Below are 23,227 nucleotides of genomic sequence, written 5' to 3'. Positions count from 1 at the left end.
GGGGGGATGTGGAGTGGGAGGTGACAGGGCAGGGCACACAGAGTCATTTGTGTCGCACGGGAAGCGCAGGCCTTAGATCCTCCCGGCCTCTCGCGCCCTCTCCACATGGGCTTGTACCCGGCTCGCTAATGTGTGGCCAACTGCCTTGCAGGAAATCTTTCCCGCCTGAGAGACGATGCAAGCACGAAATGCCACATCGACCTGGTTGGCCGCAGGACGGGACGCCCCCTTCACCTTATCTTAGATGGTGCGGACTGTCTATTTGCTGGGGTCAGATGCCGTTGTGTTCCGATCGACACCGACCGTTGGTTCGAGGCTCTGGCCTGGTGCCTTTGCGGTGGACGCCACCGATGTGTCCTCCCACACGTCTACAGCCTCGCTGCCTCGCCCTCGGGCGCCGCGCTGATCAGTGCCACACGTTCACCCCCTGGAGTAACACAAGTCTCTGCGAAGCTGTATCACTGAGTGGAATGGTTATTTTCTGCTGTAGAGGAGGCCGCAATTCTCGTTCCAGGCTGCTCCAAATGCGTCAGGGATCCTGTGGCAGCAATGTTGTGTTGTTTGGCCTGGTGGAACTACACGCATGGCCGGGGTCATGGCATAACTTCCTGGAAAGAGGTTCACCCCTAGCCATTCTCAAGGACTGGATCTTGTGCAACGCGAGACTCGGCGCAGCATCTTGTTTTACCGAGTCAGGTGCTCCTGTTGGTATCAAGGCAGGAAGAGAATAGGGAACGTCAGTTTTGGAGCGCAGCTGGAGAGGCTCCATCTCCTGTTGTGCCGACGACTCTCGGTGCGCCAACTTGTTCCTGCCCTGTCTATGAATATCCAGCCCCAGGAATCTGTCCCGACGACCTTAGACGCAAAACATCAACTGATTTCCACGTCCTCAACACCCTTGTATTGAAAATCTCCTTCCGCTTTGTTACTACACACACCCTCCTCCTCTCATCGTGAAGCTCTTGCGTGCTGTGCCAAAACCCCAGGTCGGGATATGCCAACCGGAGTGATCAAGGAGCAGGGGACATCAAAGCCACTCTGCAGAAGACCGATATCGAAGCACATCTAAGCCAACAGCCATCCCACTGCCAGATACCGTCTTGATAATAAGCCATATGCTCTCCTGCACATACAGACAAGCAAGGGTATGATATCTATCAATATCGAGGTCAGCAGTACGGCCGTATGAACTCGTCTTCGTCGGCCGTATTAACCATACCAGCCTCAGAACCAGACTTGTTCGCTCTGCCTCGTGAGCTTGGCTGGCATTTCTTGTTCTCGGGCGGCTGTCAACGTGGCACAGATCCTGCCAGCTGGATACCAAGATAGACGAGGCACATAGCCGGCAATTCAGATCGATCTCAAGTGCAAGCCACACTTTCTCGATCTTCGAACCAGGGCAAGTCCCGAGCCCACCGGTGGCCACAATCTGATTACAGGTAATATTGGTCCGAGGTTATGCTAACCGCTGTGCGTCAACCAGTGGCATCATACCGTCACGGCGGAACGAGCGAGACTACTTCATTGTCGGGCACCAGCCTCTACCTGATTTGATCTCGCTTAATCTTTGTGTATTGTGTCTTCCGCTGATACCACAGCCTTGTCTAATTCCTTTATCGTCACTTATGCTGGGTGGTCAGAAGCTTCAATGGAAGGTACCGATCGATCTTCAGGACACGAACGCGACCCTTCTCCACCATCACGACCGCTGCCTTATCTTCCTGGCCCAGCTGTAGCGAATTATGGTGCCAGTGGCAGTCGAAGCCATGTTTATGAAGGTGGATACGGCTCTCTGGTTGGGTCCATGACAATAGATGGCAGCCGGGGCGCTGGAGGCTCCCCTTTGATGGGCATGAGGCCCGAGACTGGAACGACCATGGAGCTGGAGTCAACAGACATGATGCAGGTTTATCAACAGGACTTGGAGCAATTGCGCCAGCAGTCATCACAGCATATGCCTGGGGTCCAACAGCAGCAGCAAGCGCAGCCAGGCTTCTCTGCCACCGCCACCGGCGCCACGGCTGGCCCCCCAAAGCCGATTCGCCGGAGGATGCGAATGATCACATCATGTCTTGAATGTCGGCGGCGCAAGCTGAAGTGCAACAAATCAAACCCGTGCACCAATTGCCTCAAGTTCTCCCGCGATTGCCTGTACCTGGGACCTAAGCTTGACGAGGCGAGCCAGCTGCGGCTCACAGAGATCAAGGAGAAGGTCGGCTCCCTGGAGCGCCAACTGGAGAGAGATGTGGCAAAATCCGGATCCCGTGGCTTTTACCAGCAAAGAATACTTGCCGACGATGTAGAGGGCGAGTTCGACGAGGAGCGGGGTCTTGAGATCACCCCCATGGTGGCGCTCGACCTCACGTACGAGGACGACGCCGATGGAACGGACGACGTTATGGACTTGGGTGTGCAGGTGGGCAAGATGCGGCTTACAGAGAAAATCGGTGGTCTGAACAGGCCGAGGATATCGGAGGAGGTAAGTGCTTCGGCTGGCTCGCCAGGTATCGAGTCACGTCGGTAACCAACAACAAGTGGCTGACAGTTCCTCAGATCCGAGCAGGTCTTTCCGGTGGCGTGCAACACCCCGATAGTGGCTCATTCCCGCCGAATGTGCCCTTGCCGCCGGGCCAACCAGGCACTTTCTCCGATTCAACGGGCGGCGAGCAATCTATGCCCGAATTTTTGCGCCCTGGCACGTCGTACATACCGCCAACGAGCGGCGTCTTCTTTGGCAAAGTGGTCCAGTCACCGAGTCTGTTGACCTTTCTCCCCACAAAACCAGCTGGTGACCGCCTAATTCAGTACTACTTCGAGAGTGTGCATCCCATTGCCCGGTGCGTTCATAGACCTTCATTCGAAGTTCAATATGCCACTTTCTGGGAGGAGGCGGCGGATGGCTATGAACCGCGAGCCTCAGCTCAGGCTGTGGTGTTTTCCGCGTGGTTGAGTGCCGCCGTCGCACTGGACGAGACGGCAATCAACCGAGAATTCGGCTTGACCAAGGCCAACCTGGTCGAGAATATGAAGGTCGGGACCGAGGTTGCACTGAGCAAGTCCAACTTCCTCAGGACCACGAGGGTGGAGACCTTACAGGCATTTGTGATGTACATGGTTAGTAGTCCTGCCATGTGGTCTTTTGGCGACGCGGGAGTTTCGTGCTGACCTGTCCCAAGATCCCTCTCTGCCGGGAGGAGGTCTCACGAGCTCATTCCGTGCTTGTCGGCGCGGCAGTCCGGATGGCAGAGTGTATGGGCCTACACCGAGACGGAAGCAGAGCGTACAACCTCAACGCCTTGGAGACACACGTCCGGCGCCTGATATGGCACCAGCTGTGCTTCTTGGACATCCGGACGTGCGAGGCCCAGGGTCCTAAGCCGGCCATCAGGAGGGAGGACTATGACACCTGGCTGCCGGACAATTGCGAGGAAGAGCAGCTGTCAGGTCTGACGCGGCAGCTGTGCGTGGCCGGCAACTGGACGACGATGCTTTTCCCGCTGATCCGCTTCGAGGTCAACGAGATGATGCGCATCATATGGGCTGACAGGCGCAAGCTCGAGGCGCGCAAGATCACCCTCACGCAGGTCCTCACCAAGATCGAGAACTTCCGCAAGCGCATGTTTGACAGCTACAACCACCTCCTCGACGAGCGCGTCCCCATCCAGCGGTATGCCAAGCTCGTCATGCACCTGCTCATGTACCGGCTGCACGTCATGGTCCTCCACCCCTACTACGCCAACACGGCCAGCCCTATGCCGCAGCGCCTGCGCTCCGTCTTGATCACGAGCGCCGTCACCATCATCGAGATCGCCATCCAGCTCGACACCAGCCCGGCCTTTCAATTGTGGAGATGGTACAACGGGGCGTATCAGCAGTACCAGGCGGCGCTGATCCTGGCGACGGAGATGTTCTACCACCCAGCCCACAGGGACGCAAACAGGATATGGGCGTGTCTTGATTATGTCTTTGGCTTAGATCAACATCTGACAAACGAGGAAAAGGGCAAACAGGTGCTCTCGGAGATCATGACCAAGATGGGGGCGTACATGAGCATGCGGAAGATGAGGGCGCCGACATGGACTGCGGCCGCGAGTCCATCTCAACAGCCTGTGAGGGAAGCCAGTGCTGATGGTGGTGGCAGCGCTTCTGATTCTACTTCTGCTGCGAGATCTGCTGCGAGATCCGCACCCGCGCCGGCGGCGATGGCACCGTCAGCGCAGCAGCATTCGCAACGAATGGCCCCCGGTCTCGGCTCAGCATACAACCATAGCGTCCCACTGTCCGCTTTGAGAGACGAAGTAAATGGCGATAGTTCATCGATTCCACCAGCATCAATGCGATGTCAGCAGCAGCAAAATTTCCCAGCGGTGCGGACTGGATCACAAGGTCCAGCAACGCCGGCTCCCCCTCAACCACAGCACCAGAAGGATGTAAATGGGCCGAATCCCAACATGGCGGGGCCTTGGACTCACTCTAGCGCGCCCACACAGCATCTGCTGGACTCCGAAAGCCCAGAAAACTCGAGCAGCGAGACTGGCTCCATAGCAACTGGCAGCGACCCAAGACCGGGGAACACGGCCGGAATGGTTGCGTCGATGGTGGCCGGTGGCGGGAGCATGGGCGCAACGGGTCACTTGGAAAATGAATGGGTCAGTCCTACCTCCTCTCCTCCTCTTTTTGGTCACACTACCGTCCATGAATTGATTCACTAACGAGACGGGCGGTGCCAAAATAGTCAACTTACCAGGAGGAGGCTATCAACGCCCTGTTCCCCTTCGACCCTCAAACCGGCAGCTTTGCGGGCTTCGGCGACCCGATCACGATGGGCATTAATAGTAATAGCTGGGCCCAGCAGGCCCAGAGTCAAGTGCAGATCCAAAATGATGGCAGGACAAGCAGGGGCGGGTACAACTGAATCTCTGGATTCTTTGGTGGCCTTGCCCAAACACCCGTCACTTGGAGTCCACGAAAAGGGGTTTGAAATCTTCGTTCAGTCATTATTATACTTCTACATTATGTATTCAGGACTGTCCCATTTTCTCTTCCCAGAATGTAAACAGTCGTCAAGAGAAATGGATAGATGCCATGCCCGTGATCACGGTGATAAAAGAAATCGACTAAAAACCAAACCAACCCTAAAAAAAGCATTCCCCAGACTCCTGATATCTCGCAATTCGTTGCGTGCCTCATGAATTCCACCCGTCATATACCGGCCGTTGCCGACCACTGACCTTTCATCTGCTATTTTCCCTCTCCACCATAGAAATCTCGGTCCGATCCCATGTCATTCATTCATAAGATTCATCAAATGGCCCCCTCCATACCTGGAGCATCCGTCATGCTCACGTTGCTCCTGTTTGGAGCCGTGCTGGGGCTCGCTCCCCTCAGCAGGCTCACGCCGCCGGCGTCCGAGGACGGAGCCCGGTACGATTGCCGGCTCTTACTCCTGGGTCTCGCGACGATGACCTGGGCAGGGCAGACAACAATCTCATCGTCGCCCACGCCGTCATCGTCGCCCTTCTTGACAACGAGCGGGAACAGAACGACGCGGACGACAGCACCTTGGGCCTCGAGCGCCTCGTTATCGGGGGTTGCGTTCTTTTCGCCCGAGCGCTCGTTCATGAGGGCCGAGTTGAAGGGGTGGGGCTCGGCCAGGTCGCCGTTGGCGTCGTAGTCGGGCTGCAGCGGAGGCAGCATCATGTACTCTGCGCGCTGGGTTCGCATCTCGATGCTGAGGTCTACAGCCTCGCGCATGACCTTGCGGAGTTGGCCCTGGATCTGATCCTCCAGGTTTGACGGAGGGGGGAGGATCATGGACAGTGTCTGGAAGACAGCCTGGACGACGGCCTCGGTGTCTTGGTCGCGCTGGTCCTTGAAGGTCTCCCTCTTGGAAAGGAGTGTCAAGGTCACAGCACGCCACTGGCGCACTGCCTGTGGAGGCCCAACCTCCAAGAGTAGCTTCTCGAGATTCTTAAGTTTTTGCCTCTGTTCGCGGTCCATGCCGAACAGGTAGCGAGTAAAGACAAACTCCCAAATCATGGTCATGGTGACCGACATGAAGACGTCGCGACGTCTGACCCTGTCGTTGAGATAGTGGTCGACGTTGGACCCGTCGAGGACTGCATTGTCCAGACGGTCAATGATCTTTTCGTCATTCAACTCTGTGGTCAAACGACAGGCGCGCATGTCTGAGAACTTGGAGAAACGCAGCACCCATTGCTGTACGTGGGAGCAGAGTTGCTGACAGCGGTGGTCGAAATAGTCGACGTCCTTGATGCGCAGGAAATCGCTGTCTGCTGGCTTGGTGGCCAGGATCTGCTTTTGCATCTCACGGATCTGCTCCTTTGTGGCTTCGAGCTGCTCACGCAGGCTCTTGATCTCCTCGTCCTTCTCCTCTATTGTCTGAGAGTAGGAGCCGTGGCGGTCTCGGTGCTCGAGCAGCTCCTTGGTCGCCTCAGCATGCTGGTTTTCGAGAAGGCGGTATCTGTCGTCGTGCTGGACGGCATGTTGTTGGATAGCGCTGTTGAGGCCCTCGTTGACCTCGGTCAGGCGCTGCACCTCCTTGCGCATAAAGTCGAGCGACTGTTTTAGGGCCTCGATCTCGGTATCGCGCTCAGCGAGGGTGCTGCTGGCACGGTGGCTGGTGTGGAGCTCTGCCTGAGCCCTTGCATCTTGCAGGGCACGATTCTCGGCAATGAGTTGCTCTACTCGCGACTCGAGCTCGAGAACCTGCATGCTCTGGCGGCGACGCATGCTGTGTGGTCGGGTTGGAGAGCGGGGTGAGCCCAGGCGGCCCTCGCCGACGCCGTCCTGCACGGGAATGTAGGTCAGTCGATCGTTCCTTGTTGAATAAATGACAAAAACCAAAAAACCAGGGTGGATTCAATTGAAGGATCGGCTTACGTAGACATCGGCCATGTCCTTGGAGCGGACACGGCCTTCATTGGCAGTGGGGGCGCTGCTGGTGGTTCCTTGGGCAACAGCGGCTGGAGTTGTCGCTCTCCTCAGGTCGCCCGAGGCTGGGGCTGGGGTGCTTGTTTTGGGCAGGTGAGCAGGGGCTTTGTTTGCTGCCGAGACTGCGGAGGCTGGGGAGCTGGTAGCTTGGGCGCCAAGATCGCTGTGCGACCTGTTGCTTAATTGGCTGAGCGACCGAAGGTCTCCACTCCTGGTCCGTCGGGACCGAAGCGGCGGTGTGCCAGAGTGCCGCAGCAGCGACGGGCTCTCGGCCCGCATGTTGAGCGGCTCAGGCGTCCTGGAGCGAGAGATGCCCGTGTTGGACGATGCTGCCCGCCGCTGCCTTGGCAGTGCAGATGATCGGAGCTCATCTGTATTGTCGGAAACGCTTCTCTGGCTGGCTGCTGGCGATGGCGATGGCGACGGCGATGGCGACGGGGACGGCGACCGAGATCTCGTCGCCCCTGTTGCAAGAAGGGCGCCGCCTCCTGCGAGCGCCGCGGCTGCTGCCTTCTTCCCTGGGCTCGGCCCGAGGTCTGGATACTTGCGCGCTTTGGCTTTGTTCTTTCGCGGCTCAGGAGTGACTGGCGCGTCTTGGGCCTCCAGGACTGGGGTTGCCTCCCTAAAGCGGCGATGTGTCTCGCTTTCTACAGGCGTCCGCTTGGGCGACTTTTCCTCGGCACTGGCACCTTCGTCCTCGATGCTCGAGTGTGACAAGCGTGTAGGCTGCGGGCTGAACGCACGCGAGCCCAGGAGTCTTGGTGATGCCTCAGTCGCCTCTCGCATATGAACACCGCTGTCCCGTTGCTGCTGAGCGCTCTCGAACTGTTGCACTCGAGGCGGTACTGGTGAGCCTGTTACAACACCGCTGTCACGGTTGATGTCTGGCGTCACTGATCGGGGCTGCGCAGCAAGAATAGGCCCACTGATCTCGGCTTCTTCCTCCTGGGGTTCTTCCTGTACAGAGGGGAGGCCGCCCGGCGAAGAGCGGCTGTAGTCAACCATCGAGTGCCTAGTTACTTGCCCGTCATCACTTCCAGTTTCATCAAAGTCCCGGGCTAGATAGACAGGTGGGATTTGAGGTTCATCTGCAAAATCGTGCAAGGTCGCTTCTCTGATTTCGGGTAGGCCTTCTTGACTAGTGGCGGGTGATGCGCGCGGTGACATGGCCGTGGGTTGCTCCTCGTCCATAGGGAAGTCGACAGAATGCTGGGAGCCGAGGACTGGGCTCTCTACGACCACAGATTCCAGAGGGACTTCCGCTTCTCGGCTTTGTTGGTCTGGGATTTGAGGCGTAAACTTTCCGGCATCTATGTCAGGCTGTGAGCATGGTTCACTCACATTGTCGCTGCCGGGTGTAGTTGGCTCCCTACCGTGCGAGGTCGCTGCTGCTCCCTGCCCTGAATCTTGCAAGTCAGGATCTGATTGTTCTTCGTCAAAGTTCGTGTTAGGGACGGCCCAGGAGTCACCTGAATCCACGTCCAAGCGGGAGCCTTGGAGGGGATTGTCTTTGGCCCCGTCCCGCATGGCAGGTTCATAGGAAAGGTCATCCTCCTGGACGGTGTGATTGTCGACATGATCAGAAACTAATGGTGTCTTACCGGTGGCTTTCGTGGCACCTCCAAATTTCTGAGCCAGCGCGGCTACGCTGCCCTTCTTGGACGGGTCTCTGGCGGCTTCGAAACTCGAGGAATTCCGCGGGGAATACTTCGGCGGCCTGGGCGACGGTGGTGGGAAATGCGGTGACCTAGGTGATGGTTGTGGTGAGAGCTGTGGTGATCTAGGCGGCGGGAACTGCGGCGATCTTGGCAAGCCTGGCGATACTGGTCTGAGACTGTCAGGAGATACACTTCGGGCTAAGGGGACATTGGCTCCGTGTGCAGGGCCTGTTTCGAATGTAAACCATTGCTTGTTGTTCTTCTGCGGTACACCAGGACTCAGTCCCTCGTCGTAAGATCGGCTGCTGCCAGGGCGTGCGGGAACGGTGTCACTCCTTGACAGTCCACCTAGCTGCGAAGATTCGCCCGATTGTGCTTCTTCTGTCTCTTGGACTGCCACTGAATCCGTTGAGATATTGTCACTGGTCATCGTGAGCAGTTTAGGCACATGGCCATCGTCTTCCCTGAAAATCGAAGAGTGACGGTGGATCAGTCCGAGACCGACCAGGGGCCGCTCTTCCCCACGTCTGTCTGGGCTGGTGTTGAGACCGTGAGTGACTGCTGGGTGGATGTCAAACTTGGTGAAAGGCTCCTGGTCAGCCTCTGGGAAACCAGCAGGCTTTGGCTTGAAATAATCCTCGTCGTCCCACAGGTCTGGGCTGGGTTGCATCTTCTCTAATTCCTTGCCACGGCCGCCAGGCGACCTAAGGAATTTTGAATTCTCAGCTTCTTTGCTGGGCTCTTCGTCAAGGTCTCTGTCAGTGTGATGAACTCCAATCCTGGGCGTGCTGATAGTCGGTGCCTTGCCGGTCCAAGACCTGCCGGCCTTGTTGTTATCCTTGGATTGGTCGTCGCTCGCAAGATCCCAATCATCCTCAATTATGATTGGCTGCTGTACATCAGGGCTACGCTCAGCTCCAGGGACATAAAACTCCGCAGACCGATGATCGCTGTGATGAGACGGTATGCTGGCGTCTCTGCTAGATCCAATGAGCGTCTGGTCATTAGCACCTTCCAGAGGCAGGTACAGTTCCGCAGATCGATGATCTTTGCGTCCTTGAGGGGGGCTGGTGTCGTTAATTTCTCGATCAGACACCCTGTCTTCGCTGGCGTCATTTTCAGGTACAGAGGTGATCGTCTCTGAAGGCCGGATATCACTGAGGTTCTCGGTCCCACCAAGATCTTCCGAAGGTCCAACGGGATTGGTAGAGTACTCTGGAACGGGCTGGCCGCTCTCGACGGCTTTCACGTCATGCACGATGGGCTCCTCCACGACTGCAGGTGTCTGAATGCCCGAAACCGATCCCGAAGAAAGCTGTTTGCCCTTCTTCTTCTTGTCTTTCTTCGATTTCTTACGCGATATTGGCGCGGCCCATTCCTCCTCGGCTGTGGTATCCTTTGCAACAGAAGCACTCTTGTCTTCAGAGACCTCTTGCTCCAGCTGTGATTCATCAGCAAGGGATAGTTGAGTCGCCTCCTTTTGCCCTAAATCCGGATCCAAGGTGGGACTGGAAGTGGTCGGTATATCTTGGGTTTGACTCTCCATGGTGATTGGAGTTTGGGACTGGCTAGGCTCCACTGGCTCTGGCTCCGCGATGTCGTCTTCGCAGGCAGAAAGGGGCGACGCCTTCTTGGCTTTCCTCTTTTCCTTCTTCGACATTTTGCGAGAAAGAACGGGTGTCTCTTGCGCTGGGGTCTCCTGGATCCAGGATGGTGGTTCATCCCGTGTTTGCGGAGAAAATGGCTCACTAATTGGCTCAAGCGAGCGATCCAGGTCGATCTTGTCCACATCTTGCGCCATAGTGTCGCCTGCTTGCCCAAGGACTGGGGACTTTTGCTGAGAAGAAGCATCAGGTACATCGGTCGCTGGCTCCTTGGAGATCCGCTCACTGTCATCTTCAAGGGTCGTTGTCGTGGGTTCTAGCGCGTTGGTTGACAGAGAGCCTTTCTTGGCTTTGCGCTTTTCCTTTTTGGACAATTTTCTCGGTACAGGCGCCCACAAGTCTTCAGCCGAGGGCTCTGCTGTGTTCTCCGCCGATGTAGCTTCTGGTTCTGCGATGTTTTGTTGCACCGTAGTGGACATATCAGGTTCGGATTCAAGTGACCGGCCGAAATCAGTACCGGATCCAGTGTCATCATTGCCAGAGTACCTCGCGACAGCAAGGTCTAGGGGTTGTTCATTGATTGAAGAAGCCCCAGTGCCAACTTCTTGCGCTGCGGTCGGCATTTGCAACGGAGTTGCGAAGGCTTCTGTCGATGCGGAACTGATCTTTGGAGTCAGGCTCTCGTGCTCTTCAGCCTCGCGATCTAACGATTCTTGCGCCTGTCCGGCAGAGACGAGCATCTCATCATCAGGCGAAGTTGACCGTACTGTTTGTTCGCTCCTCTCGTCAACTTTGGGGTCCAGAACTGGGCTGCTAATTTTCTCGTCAGGGTCATCAAGGACTTGATCCACTGCTATCACGGAAGGAACGCCTCGTTCGCCACCTATGCTGTGCAAGCCTGGCGAAGCTGGTGTGTCCCTAGCAAGGTCTGTATTCGTATGTTGCGGTACGCCTTCCCAGGACACTGTTTCGCCAATTTCGTTGCCTGGGATAGGGGCAGTGTCCAACTTCTCAGTTGCCCTGAACTCTTGCTCTGGCTCTGGTTGTTGCACCAAACTTTCCTGGGGCGTAGTGACTTCAACAGTATCCAAGCTCGTTGCGCGCACATTCGTATCGATCATGCTTTCCTGGGCCTCGCTTGATGCCTCGGCGACAGGCGTTTGGGCTCCGCTTTCGGCTTCTGACCATGCCATGCTGGAGTTCTTCCTCTTCTTATCTTTCTTCTTCTTTTTCTTGGAAGAAGAGGATTGTGTCCAGTCGTCAAATTGAGGTGGAGGCTCAGAAGTTGTAGTTAGCTCGTTTTGTGGCAGGCTTTGAATACCGGCAGCTATTCCCTCCAAGTTGCCAGAGTCTTTGGCAAGGTGGGCGGAGGGGAGCGCTTCCTCCAATTTGTTGTCCTTGTCCGTGGGAATTTGAGTACTGGGAGAAGTGATACCCGGTACATCGGAGCTGGGGCCAGCAGGCTCGTTTTCTTGAGTTTGTTCGTTAACGTCCTCGGGCAAGATATTTGTATCCAAAGTGTCTTCCTTGATTAGTCTCGGCTCTTGAGTAGCATCATCCGACTGACTGCTGTGTCCAACCGTGAAGGGTACGCTCTGGACTTGGGTCTCGCTAATGTCTGGGGCTCGGAATTGCTCTCGGTCCTTGGGACCGGACGTAGAGGCAGTTTCAACGATATCCGCAAAACCGAGGCTATGGCGAGGCGCGCTTTGAACAGGGCTGTGATCAGCTGGGATCTCCCTTAGGGGTGCGTCACGCTCGGGTGATCTCTCGCGGCCCTCATGGAACTGGGTAGCCGCGCCGGCGCCAGCGATAGCACCCGCGAGGAAGCCCCAGCCGTCACTCTTTCGAGCGGACTTGGTAGCTTGATCCGGCTCGACTGGCGGCTTTCCAGATTCGAAGCCAACCGGAGAAGTGGAGCGTATTCCCTCCGTTTCTGGCACGTGTACCGAAGAGAGCACTTCCTTTCGCTCAGTGGCTATGGGATGGCTCTCAGCGAAGTCATGAGAGGCAATGATCTCCGGCTCAGAAGGTTGCGCAAGCGGCGAACTCGGCTGTTGGGTGCTTCCGAGGTCGATCTCATCGACCACGCGAGGTTCAGAAGGTGATCTTGCGCGGGTGAGAGACCCGGAAGGCGAGTTCTTGCGCTTGTCATGCTCGGGTCCGGCCTGCGTGAGCTGATCTGACGCTGGCTCTGGCTCCAGCCATAAAATACCTGCAGAGGTCCCTTGCAGCGTGGGTGACATCGACGGTCCCTCACCGCTGACGTTGCGAGGCAAGAACTGCTCCTCAACAGGTTGTGCTCCCTCCAACACCGGCGACTTTACGCCCGAAGTCTCTTCAGTTGTGGGTAGAATCGTAGCTGCCTCTGTGGCCAAGCCCATTGGCATGGAGGAGCGTTGTGTGGTGGCTTGTTCGTCCGCCAAATCGACTGGTGTCTCCGCGAGGCTGGAAGGCTGCTGCGGTGCTTCATCCACAATTGGGGTTGCTGAGCCTGAAGCTAATGAGGCGTCATCTGAGATCGTGCTCTTGCGCTTCTTTTTCTTGTCTTTCTTCGAGTTCTTGGGCACAATTTTGAATTCAGGCTCTTCGTCGAAAACGGCTTGCTCTGGCTCCGCTTGAGGAGGCTGTCGGACAGTGCTCTCCAACGTTGGGCCACCTGTACTCGTTTCTGGCAAGTCCCTAGCTGCAATCTCATCACTGAAAGCGTGTGCTGGGATGAATTCCCTGGCGTCTAGGCTCGTTTCTTGCTGATTGGAGGCGCTGATTTCGAGCGGCTGGTCTGTAACAGTCTCCCGCATTTGCAGGTCTTTGACGGTGTTGTCGTCCAAGGCGGGGCTGGCCCTAGGCTGCTGGCCCTCTCCGACGACTTCTGGCTCGGATGAGCCCGGCTGAGGTACGTCTCCGTCGTCTGGCACTGTCTCAGACAAATTGCGAGATTCGACGACTGGTGATTGCTCACTAGCATCATAGAATGGTGTCACCGTGCCAGAGTTCTGGCCACTGCCTTCGGAGAGAGTGCCTTTGCGCTTCTTTTTCTTGTCCTTCTTGGATTTCTTGGTCGTGACTGGCCATCCCGACTCTGAATCTTGGGGCAGTTCGGTTACAGTGACGGCAGGCTGCCCAGATTCACCAAATGAACCGCTGATGTCTGTTCCTCGGTCAGTCTCGGGGATGTCTGACACAAGTACAGGCTCCTGAGCTGTGGTTTGACTGGCTTGCTCAGGATCGATCTCAGTCGCGAGGACGTGCTTTTGGACTCCAGAAAGTTGGCTGTCATCTCGAGCTTCGCTTGTGCTCTCAATGTGACTTCCAGGCATATCAACAATTCCCCCCGCAGGTTGCGCTTCAAGAGACTCCGAGACAGATTCTCCGACTTGTGGCTGATTACCCAATATGGATTCCGCCTGAAGTGTGTCCACAGCGCTCTTCTCATTAGAAAGCTGGTCTGGCGAGCTTGTGTCTTCGACCAAAATTTGGGGTGCCTGAGCGCCGTCTGCCTGGGTGTTTTCTAGTTTGGCCTGCTGTTCCAGCAGTCCAGGCAGACTTTCCTCGAACGACAATGGCTCAGTGTCAGCTGTTGCCTCTTCTGGCGAGGTCACCGCCTGTTTTTGGGCCAATTCTTGTCCCTGTGGCTGCACCTCAAGGCTTCGCCCGATGTCTGCTGTCCCCGAGCCACTCTCCAAAGGACTGGAATCGGTGTCGATATGTGGGTAGGCGCTGGCGCTGATTTGATCTGGAGCTTGGGTCACGTCTCCCGAGGGCTGTGGGTCACCGATTTCACGCGTTTGTTGACTTGCGGGCTCGTAAGTGCTGTCTTCCTCCTGCAACTGCGAGCTACCACCCAGTGGTTGGTCTTCAAGAACAGGCACTTCCAGGTCTGCTGTGTCTCGACCCACATTTTCTGACTGGGCAGCAGACTCTGCTTCCTGAGCGCGTCGTTCGGAGTTGGATCTCAAATGTTTTATGCGCGCTTTGTCCTTCTTGTTGGGCTTCTTCTTGTTCTCGAGTCTGGACAATTCAGCTGCCTCATCTCGGACCAGTGCGGCTTCAGCCTCAATACGAGCAAGATCTTCAGCGTCCTTGGGCGCCGACGCTTCCATTGCTGGTTCAAGGTCTCCCTGTTGGATGGACTCGTCCAGTTGGTGGAGAACTTCCCCAGATGTAGGGCTAATTCTGGTAACTTCTTGATCCTGCTGAGAGACCTGCTCAGATGGAATGATACTGTCCGAGCTGGTTGGAACAGCTTCTTCAGGCTCAGAAATTGGCTGAGACTGTGTCGGTTCCGTAATGAGCGTACTCGAATCAGTGATGGATTCATGCTTGCTGAGAATCGGTTCCTCCACTACCGTGGAAGTAGTCTCCTCTTCCGCCGTTCTTGGAAGCGGACTGTCGAGCGGTTGAGCTCCAGATATGTCTTCGAGGGGAGGCGTTGGTTTCTCCAAGGCTGTGGCCTCTTCAGCACGTCTGTCGGCATTTGCCTTCAACTGCCTGAGACGTGTCTTTTCCTTGGGTTTCAGCTTCTTTTTCGATTGCAACCTGGACATTTCAGCCTCCTCGTCGCGGATGAGATCAGCCTCGGCCTCGCGGCGTGCTATCTCGTCTGCATCAAGGAGCTCGGCGGGCTTCTCTTGTATTTCAAGGCCAGGCTTCTCTAGGTCTGAGATTGGGATCTCTTCGGGAACATCATCCGAGACTCGAAGGACGGTTGGACCCGCGATGTCGAGGGACTCGACAGGGACTTTGTCCACGCTCAGAGGAATCGTTGGCTTGACCAGTCCGCTGTCAACACCCTCGGGGTCCATTTCTTTGCTCGGCTCCTGCAAAAGAGCGGATTCCGCGTGTATAGACTGCTGTTCGGGCTCCAAGGGCATTTCTTTGACCGCAGAGGACGAATCTTTCAAGCCAATCTCATCTCGATGACCTGTGAAAGTCTCGAAGGTTGATTCGGCTGACTCCACGCTGGGATCGAACGCTTCTAGCGTTGCTGGGTCAGAAGATACAAAGGCTTGACCAATGATCGTGCTGCTCTTCCGCTTCTCCTTTTTCTTGGACGTGTTCACGGCGAAAGTGTTGTCGTCTTCCTCCCCTGAAGCTAGAATCGGGTCTGTCTCTTGTAGCACTGACCTAGGAAGGTCTTGGGCAGCAGAGTGCTCTAGCTCGCTAGATTCCTGAGATTGGCGCGGGGGCGAGCTGGGAATGTCTCCCTTGGCTTCTTCCTCGATGGCGCGGCTAGATACCTCCTCAGTCTGCTCTATCTGTGTAGTAGGGACCACGGATTCAATTTTTTGTTGCGAGTCATCTTGTACAGCGAGTTCCGGCTCGTAGATCTGTGATTTTCCACCGGTTGTATCTGTCGGGAGCTCGTCTGGCACATTCTGCTGCAAAACAGAATCACTCGGGGAAAGAAGAGCTTCATCGCTTGTAATTGGCGGGTCATGGAGTAAGCGTGGCACAGTCGCACCGGGAGTCTCGTCGAGTGGCTCAAGTGCAAGCCCTTCTCTGCTTCGTTCCTCCGCCCTTGAAGGTGAAGTTGGCGAGGTAAGCTCCATGATTGCTGCGCTGGATTCTTGCGAATGGCTCTCGATGGCTTCAATTCCTCGTCGTGGGGCTTCAAAAGTCGGGCTTCCAATGCGCTGAACTTGGTCCGTGAAAGGATGCGGCTGTACAAAGGGAGATTCGTCAACTATGCCAGATGACTTCCCTTCGGACTCGTCATGGAACTCAGGTGCAGAGCTGCTCTCCCCAATGATAGTCAATGGGCTAGAGACACGTTGTCCCACAACTCCCGGCGGGCTCTCGATGAGTTCTTCGATGCCCACATTCTGTCCTGGTAGACCTTGCTGGACGTCTCGCATTTTTTCATGTCCATCAGAACTGGTATCAGGTTGCTCAGAGGTAACAGCGTCACCGGACCGAGGCTCATCACCCCGTTCGGAGCCGTGTGCAGAGGCCAAGGACGACCTTTGGGACGATGGCAGAGGCCTAGTCTTCTCGTACTGCTGCCCGGCAGAGGCGTGAATAGATGTTGGCGCTTCATCACCGCTGTAGAAGATATCCGGTGATCCATCCCGGACAGCTGGGTCACGCGCTGATGAGCTGCGGCGCGACGATCGCAACCTTGTCCCGTCCCATGACAATCTGCGACTGTGGTTGCCAACTTGGGGCTCGTCATCTTGGCCTTGGGGATGAGAAATAGCGCCCCAGGTTGTAGAAGTCTCATCTGGGTTGGGCAAATGCTGTGGTTCGTCCCTCAGATTTTGGCCTTCCTCAATGATTTGGCGAGGCGAGGATGAGACATCTGTCTCGCCGGCCGTTGGTGGGCTCTCCTCGAAACTGAGGCCAGTGCCAGGCTCAACATGAGGCGCGGCGCCCGCTTGGAATATGGGGTCCGGTGAGACCGCTGTGCCATGCGGCAAAGATGTAGGCTCTTCAATGAGCTTTGAGATCGATTCCTCCTGGACGGGAGTGTCTTGCTGCACGTCTGAAGAAGGTACTACGCTTGGCGCGGACGCCACCGGAAGAGAAGCGGCGCCGACACTATTCTTCTTCTTCTTGCCCTTCTTGCCCTTCTTCTTCTTGGACGTACTCTCCTCGGGCCATTCAACTGTATCAATGGGTGTCTCTGGAATCGTCTCCATGTCTTTTGAGCTTTGTGTCAGGCCTGTGCTAGGCTCATTTTCAGATAGTTTAGTTGACGGCGGAGACGAAGTGACGTTTGCGTCATCGATGGCAATGGGCTCTTCAGGGCGCATGTGTGTTGCAGATGAGTCGTTGGGCGCCAAGACGTCAGCATCCCCAAGAGTGTCCAAAGGTGTGTCTTCACCCGATTTGCCGTCACCTGCAGTTGGCGGAGTTTGTTTTTGATCGCTGGTCACAGCGACATGCCCTCCCTCGACTTCGGGAACAACGCTGGCCTCGCCCGGCTGATCGATTGACTTTGAAGTAGGTTCTTGAGTGCTCTTGGTGGGGTGGTCATCCACGCTTGCTGCTGCGTCGTCGCGTGATCCACGTGCCAGTAGAGTTCCGGCACCAGCTAGACCTGCAACAGGTAACATCGACAGGGCGGCCGAGAAGAAGCCTGGCTTGTCTTTCTTGTCTTCAGAAGTAGCCTCCACTTGGTGAGGACGCTGCTCCTCCTCGACTCTGCGGCTGATCTCCTCCAAACGACCGCTATCGACGTCCTCGACAAGCGCGGGTCTATCCAGAGCGTCCTGGAAGTCCGAGACTGACTCTGTAGATTCATCACGCTGAAATTCAGGCCGTGCCTGGGCCTGAATGTTTGGGGACCCGGTCGGTGTGGCGTAGCTCGATTCCAGCCGAGAGCTCGGGTGCGTTTCCGCCATGAATTGTGTATCGACGTCCTTGGCTGAGTGAGGCAAGCCAGAGTCAATGTGACTGGGGCCGCTCACATCCTTTGGAACCACGTCAAGCTCTCGAGCTGAATCTGGAAGCCCAGAATCGGTCTGGTTCGGCCCCTTAGGCGTAGGTTCTTGGGACCCCAGCGGAGCAGCCCTCGCCGCCGCTGTGTCGACGAATAACGGTGCAGATTCAAGACTACGGTCTTCTGTTTTGGTATCGCCACGGTCTTCGAAATCAGGCGCAGGCGTTTCAGAGTCTCTGCTCGGGGGCAACGGTGTGTTCTCAGCCGCGTCATCACGGACATGATCACCAGCGTCCTGATCCGCATGAGCCGACCGCTCGATCAGGTAGAGCGGTTTGATCTCCCGGGTGCTCTCCCATGATGTAGGTCTATCCCAAGATGGCGGCCGAGGCGACCTTCGTGTGGAGGGGCTGAAAGTCTCATTGGACTGCACCGAAGGCGATTGTTGTGCCGAGGTAGGGTTGCTGACGACTCTAGGTGTGACTGGAATTGAAGACCGCTGGCCCATGCGGAATGCAATAGGGATCGCTGTGTGGCTTGGAGACTTGAGGGGCATGTCGTAGGCGCTTCTGCGACGGGAGTGTGTAGGGAAGCCGGGTCGTTTCTGGCTGCTGTCACGCTTTTCCCGCCGCGGCAGCTTCTCTTGGCCAGGGGGCGTAGCAGGTCTGCTATCTGGCAGGGAGGGTAGGTCCTCGCCGACTTCGAAGTCGAGTTTCTGTTCCTCGCTAGGACTCGGTGGGAGCGGGAGGAGGTCGCCATACTGGGGATCAATGGCAGGTTTGATGACCCGAGGCGTGATCTCCGGGTCTTGGAAATCGAAGACATCGATGCCTCTACTAGGGCTGTCTGCACGCCGCTCCGAGGGATGTTCGACATCAACTATGGTGTACTGGGTCTCCTCTTGTTCCAGGGGAGCTTCGGCGGCATCAGAGCGCGAAGCGAGGCTGTCTGCTACGAGAGAGGACAGTGCTGCTACGGCTCCCGCTACGCCGGCACCCGCGCCAAGAGTGCCGGCGTTATCTTTTTTTGACTGATTTTCGCCGTCGACGCTGTTGGAACCCTTCAATAGGCCCCAGAAGCCACCGCTGCTGCGTTTGTCCTCCTTGCTACTCCTCTTGTCGGATTTGCTGTCTCTCTTGCCGTCTGGAGCGGAAACCACAGATCTGTCATCGTCGAGTTGATGACCATTCGATCGGTCCTCGTGCCTGGAATCAGATACCACAGAGGTGACATCCCTATCGAGCGGCTCGTAGAAATCAGATCTTCTTCTCTCTTCCCGGCGCCTCTCCCGCCGATCAGTAGAGTCCTCCACGATGTCGTAACCCCTGGAGTCGCGCTTCGACTTGCTTGTCTTCTGCGGTTCTTCCCAAACGGTGTTTCCCTGCTTGGTGTCGTCCAGGTCGTCATAAGCATCCACTGGGACAGAGACACGCCTATCATTCACAGGCGTATCCGCGTCATCCCAGCCACCACTCATTCGTTTTGACTTTTTAGAAGATCTCTTGGATTTCCGAGAAGTAGACGCCTCCTCCCAGTCATCATCGCCGGCCTCTGCTGGCTGAGACGTCCGCTCTTCTTCCTCAGCGAGCTTCGCAGAGCGGGCGGCCTTCTCGAGCTTCCGCTGCTCCTTCTTACTGAGCTTTCGAGACCCCTCTTCTGGGTCTTGGATCACTTCAATATTGTCACTGCCGATGGATCGCGTCTCCTCTGACCTTGACTGTCGACGGGAAGATCTCTCGGCCGGCTCAAATGCGGATCCCCTCTCACTGGCGGGCGTATCTGCCAGCTCACCGATGACATAACCAGATTCTCGTCCTGATCGAGACCCATCTCCAAGATCAATTACACCAAGGTCGGTCACGGTCTCGGAGTAAGGCTGCATATACACACCTGTATGCTCATTTGAGCCAGGGGGTGAGTCGCGTCTGCGGTACGCAGCGTCCTCAATGACAATGTTGGGGTCGAAACCGGTATCTTGCAACCCAGCAGCCAGCGTCGCTGCGAAGTCAAGGTCATCCGCGAACGCGCCGGGCATTTGTGAGCTGCGCGGGCTGGCAGGCTTTGGGCCGGGCGCAGGCGGGACGTCTTCGGGTTCATCGTCCAGGACCCGAGACGGTGCGGTGCCCTTGGGCAGGACCTTGCGGCTGGGCGGGGAGCGCGAGCCTTCTGATGACTTTGAGCCCACAGAGTCCCTAACGCGGCGATCACGGCTCGATGACTCGGGCTCATCGTCCTTCGATAGCGCTGCAGCTGCGGCAATGCCGGCAACAGCAGCGGCCGTGGCGCCCCAACCGCTGCTCCTGCTTGGTGATCTCTCCCTTTCATGGGAGCGGGATCTGCGCTCCAACGATCTTTCTGGGCTCTCGACCTCGTACTGCTGGGTCTCACTGGGTCCCCAAGAGACACGCTTGGATGACGGGGTCTGCGGTGCTTCAACGACCTCTCCCCTAGGCGAGATGACAACATCAGGAACCTCTTCCTTCGCGGGCTCTTTGGCCACCGGCTCGATCGATCTTGGCGATTCAGACTTCTTCTTCTGGCTCTCCGGGGTGGGTGTAGGCACAGGTGTCGGAATGACCAGGTTCAGAAGAGGCCGTGGGCGTTCCGCAGACGGGTCGCGCACCAGGTACTCATGAGGTCTGAAGTGATCGAGGTCCTTGGGGCTCATCAGATTGTCGAACCTGAAATCGGCGTTGGGCTCGCTGTACTTGTGCTTCTGCGGCTTCTGCTGCATCTCTGGCGGGGTGACAATGCGAATGATTTCATGGCCGCTGGCCTCATTCTCCACTTCCTTGTCGTACTTCTCAATCACAGAGCGCTCATCTGACTTGCTGCGGCTGCGGGAGCTGACCTCCCTCTCGGCCATCCGGCGGGCGTGGTAATAGGCGTTGGCATTCTCCTGGACAAGATCTTGTGTCTTGGTCAGCGTGCGGCCACGTTCAGGCTCATCGCGATGCCGGGCCCGTTCGGTGGCTGCGATAGCGGCGGCCATGTCGACAGCCGAGATAGGGGCCGTAGAATGCATAGACTCCTCGTAGATGTGTTTGGCGTCACGCAGCTCATCCTCGAATGATTCACGCCGGCTCTTTCTGTGCTCTTCTTCCAGAGGAGGCGAGGGTGCTGGTGTTACATCGATAATGACGGGAGAAGCCGCTCTGAGCGGACTATCCCTGGCTCTGAACGCATCGTCGGGGACCTGAAACTGGAAAACGTCAACACCGCTCGACGAGGGGACGGCCGGGAGTTCAGTGCCGCGGGTTTGGCCGGTCTTAGCAAGGGCTGGCCGCTCGCCAGGCTCACTAACCCTTCTGCTTGGTTCTGGTCGTTCGTAGCTGTAGTCGGGTTCACTGTATCTTGAGTCGCGGTCGCGGCGCCTCTTCTCATAATCACCCTCCGCGTCCGCATCGGCTCCCCGGCCACCAGATAGCTCGGGTGCACTGTCCCGTTTCGAATCACGTTTCCGCTGCTCTCGAGCCTTGTTGCGCTCCGAAAGGGCTCTCTCGAGCCTCGCGATTTCCTTCTCGAGGGCAAGCTCCTTGGCGCGACGTGAGTCCTGCACAACGGTTTCATCCTCACGATGATCCTCATGACCGTATCTCTCATGGCGCCCATGCCTCGATTCAGAATCCCTCTCTTTCTCCTTGCCCTTGCCCTTGTCACGGCCGGCCATGATTGCTGCGCCGAGCGCCGCAACACCTGCACCCACCAAGGCTGTCTCGGCAAATGTCTTGTTCTCGCTTGGCCTGATCCGAGATGCCCGTGGAGAAGTCTGTTCTGGGTCACGGATCCGCTGCTCATCGTACATGCTAGTCGGGACCGGAGCAATAGGTTTTGGGGCCTGGATTGGTATTGGCTCAGGACGCCGTGACGAGTGGGATGGCTCACGCGACAGAGCCGAGAAACCGGGCTGTGACGACACGAGCGAGCCTGAGGCTCTCGCGGCGTCTATCCTCGAAGGGTCCGACGTTTGCACGGGGTACACTGTCTGCATCGGCCGGGCCTCGATCGAGGCGCTCTCCGCTGTGCCCGCAGAACCTGCATACCTCTGCTCTGCGGGCCCGGGAATGGTATAGACGCTGTTCCTGTCACCATACCCGCACGGTGTGCTGATAAGCCCGCGTAGCGAGTTGACCGGGCCGAACAGCCTAGGGTCAACGGCCGACGACTTACGGCCGGGCGGTCTGATATCTTCTGGTGGCCGGGCCGATAGCACCGCGGAGTGCCTGCTCACCGAGGACTTTGGTGGGGGCGACGGCCTGCCAAGGTCCACCGCAGCGCCATAGGCCAGCCCGGAGTTGCTCTCGTCACTGCTGTACTCGCCCTCGGACGCCGACTCCCACTCGTCATCGGACGAGGATGAAGAGTGTCGGCCGTGTTTTGAAGGTGCAATTCCGCGGCTCGAGGCGGCATACCCAGCGCCGGTCTGGCGCGCGTACCTGTCCCAGGTGTCCTGCGCAGCCGAGAACTGACTCGACGGCCTCTTTCCCATGGCGCGCAGATCCTCCTTGTTGGAGTCCCTCGCGACCTTGGCCAGCTTCCGCCCGATCTCGAGTATCTCCTCGTCGGTCTGGCGCCGCTGGACCTGCGGCGGCCTCCCCTCCAGTTTGTCCAGGGTGGCGGCGCGCTCGCGGCGGGGGCTAAAGGCGCGGCTCTTGGGCTTCCTCACGAAGCCCATGCCGTACGCCATGTCCGAGTTGACGCTGGAGGACGACGAGTTGTTGCCGAACGCAAATATGCCCCTGTTCTTCTTTTTCAGGCTCCGGCGGCGTCGTGCGCGCTGCCTCCGCTCCGAGGGCGTCTTGAAGAACGCGTTGAGGACGCCCCCCGACCGCCCGTAGCTCGGATACCATCGTGATATGTCCAGGTAGGAGGATGAGCTGCCGGACGAGGACAGCGACAGTGCATCGGAGCTCGAGGGCGAGCCGTGGCGACTTCTCCGTGTCTGCCGGCGACCGCGCTCGTGGTCATAGCCACGAGACGGGCCGGGCATGGGCAACGGTGCCGAGGACCGTATGTCATCGTTGCTCCTCATGGTAATGGGCCCTCCCGTGGCACCGGGGAGGGGCTGCTGGTCCGGGCCCTGGGCGGGTTGGTACTGGAATGAGGACGAGGGCACGTGGCTCTGAGGTGCCCCCGGGTAGGCATAGGAATATGAGCTTGCGAATGTGCTCTCTGTCGCGGTGGGCACGGGCCTGGGGTCAGGGGCCATGGAGGAAGCTTCGTCTAGGACGAGCTGCTCTCTCGAGTCCCGCTTGGCCTTGCGCCTGCGCCGTGAGCTCTCCGGGCTCCAGCGGCGACGGCGGTCGCTCATGGTCTCGACAGACAGCTTCGGCGGGGTAGGGGGGGAGGAGAGGATTTCTATGCTGTCGCTATCATCGGGGTTTTACTATCATGTCTCCATTAAATCACCAGCCAGTGTCACCTCTGTCTGTTGTGGATGTCGAAATGCAGTGCTGAAGTAATAATAACAATTGTGTACTGCAAGTGCAAGTGCAAGTGCAATCAATTGTTTATGTACTGGGGGGTTGGTGTATAGGTCCCATCCTAGTATGGGGAAGGCTGGGAATCAAAGTATGGGGCAGGATGGAGCGGACAAGGAAGGACTGGAGCTCATCAGCCGCAACAAG

At 57.3% G+C, this 23,227-nt stretch overlaps 2 protein-coding genes across 2 annotated transcripts; one reads left to right on the top strand and one right to left on the bottom strand.

Moving 5' to 3' along the window:
* Positions 1-1,648: 1,648 nt before the first annotated feature.
* On the top strand, positions 1,649-4,915 carry KVR01_005376 (uncharacterized protein; the record flags this gene model as incomplete). The annotated part of the gene is made up of 4 exons (XM_044783953.1): positions 1,649-2,483; positions 2,564-3,114; positions 3,177-4,649; positions 4,736-4,915. The coding sequence occupies 4 exons, from the start codon at positions 1,649-1,651 to the stop codon at positions 4,913-4,915; spliced, it is 3,039 nt and encodes a 1,012-aa protein (XP_044645821.1).
* A 61-nt stretch (positions 4,916-4,976) lies between these two features.
* KVR01_004865 (uncharacterized protein) lies at positions 4,977-23,112 on the bottom strand. Its single transcript, XM_044786875.1, has 3 exons — positions 8,556-23,112; positions 6,904-8,354; positions 4,977-6,810 (listed from the first exon to the last, which is right to left on the bottom strand). Exons 1-3 carry the CDS (start codon positions 22,909-22,911, stop codon positions 5,305-5,307), a joined length of 17,313 nt encoding a protein of 5,770 aa, XP_044645310.1. The 5' UTR covers positions 22,912-23,112; the 3' UTR covers positions 4,977-5,304.
* Positions 23,113-23,227: the final 115 nt, after the last annotated feature.

The sequence above is a fragment of the Diaporthe batatas genome (assembly GCF_019321695.1).
Source record: "Diaporthe batatas strain CRI 302-4 chromosome Unknown Contig00005, whole genome shotgun sequence".
In the NCBI taxonomy this organism is placed as follows: domain Eukaryota; kingdom Fungi; phylum Ascomycota; class Sordariomycetes; order Diaporthales; family Diaporthaceae; genus Diaporthe; species Diaporthe batatas.
Note: the sequence above shows the minus strand (reverse complement) of the source record. Positions and strands in the feature narration are given on the sequence as shown.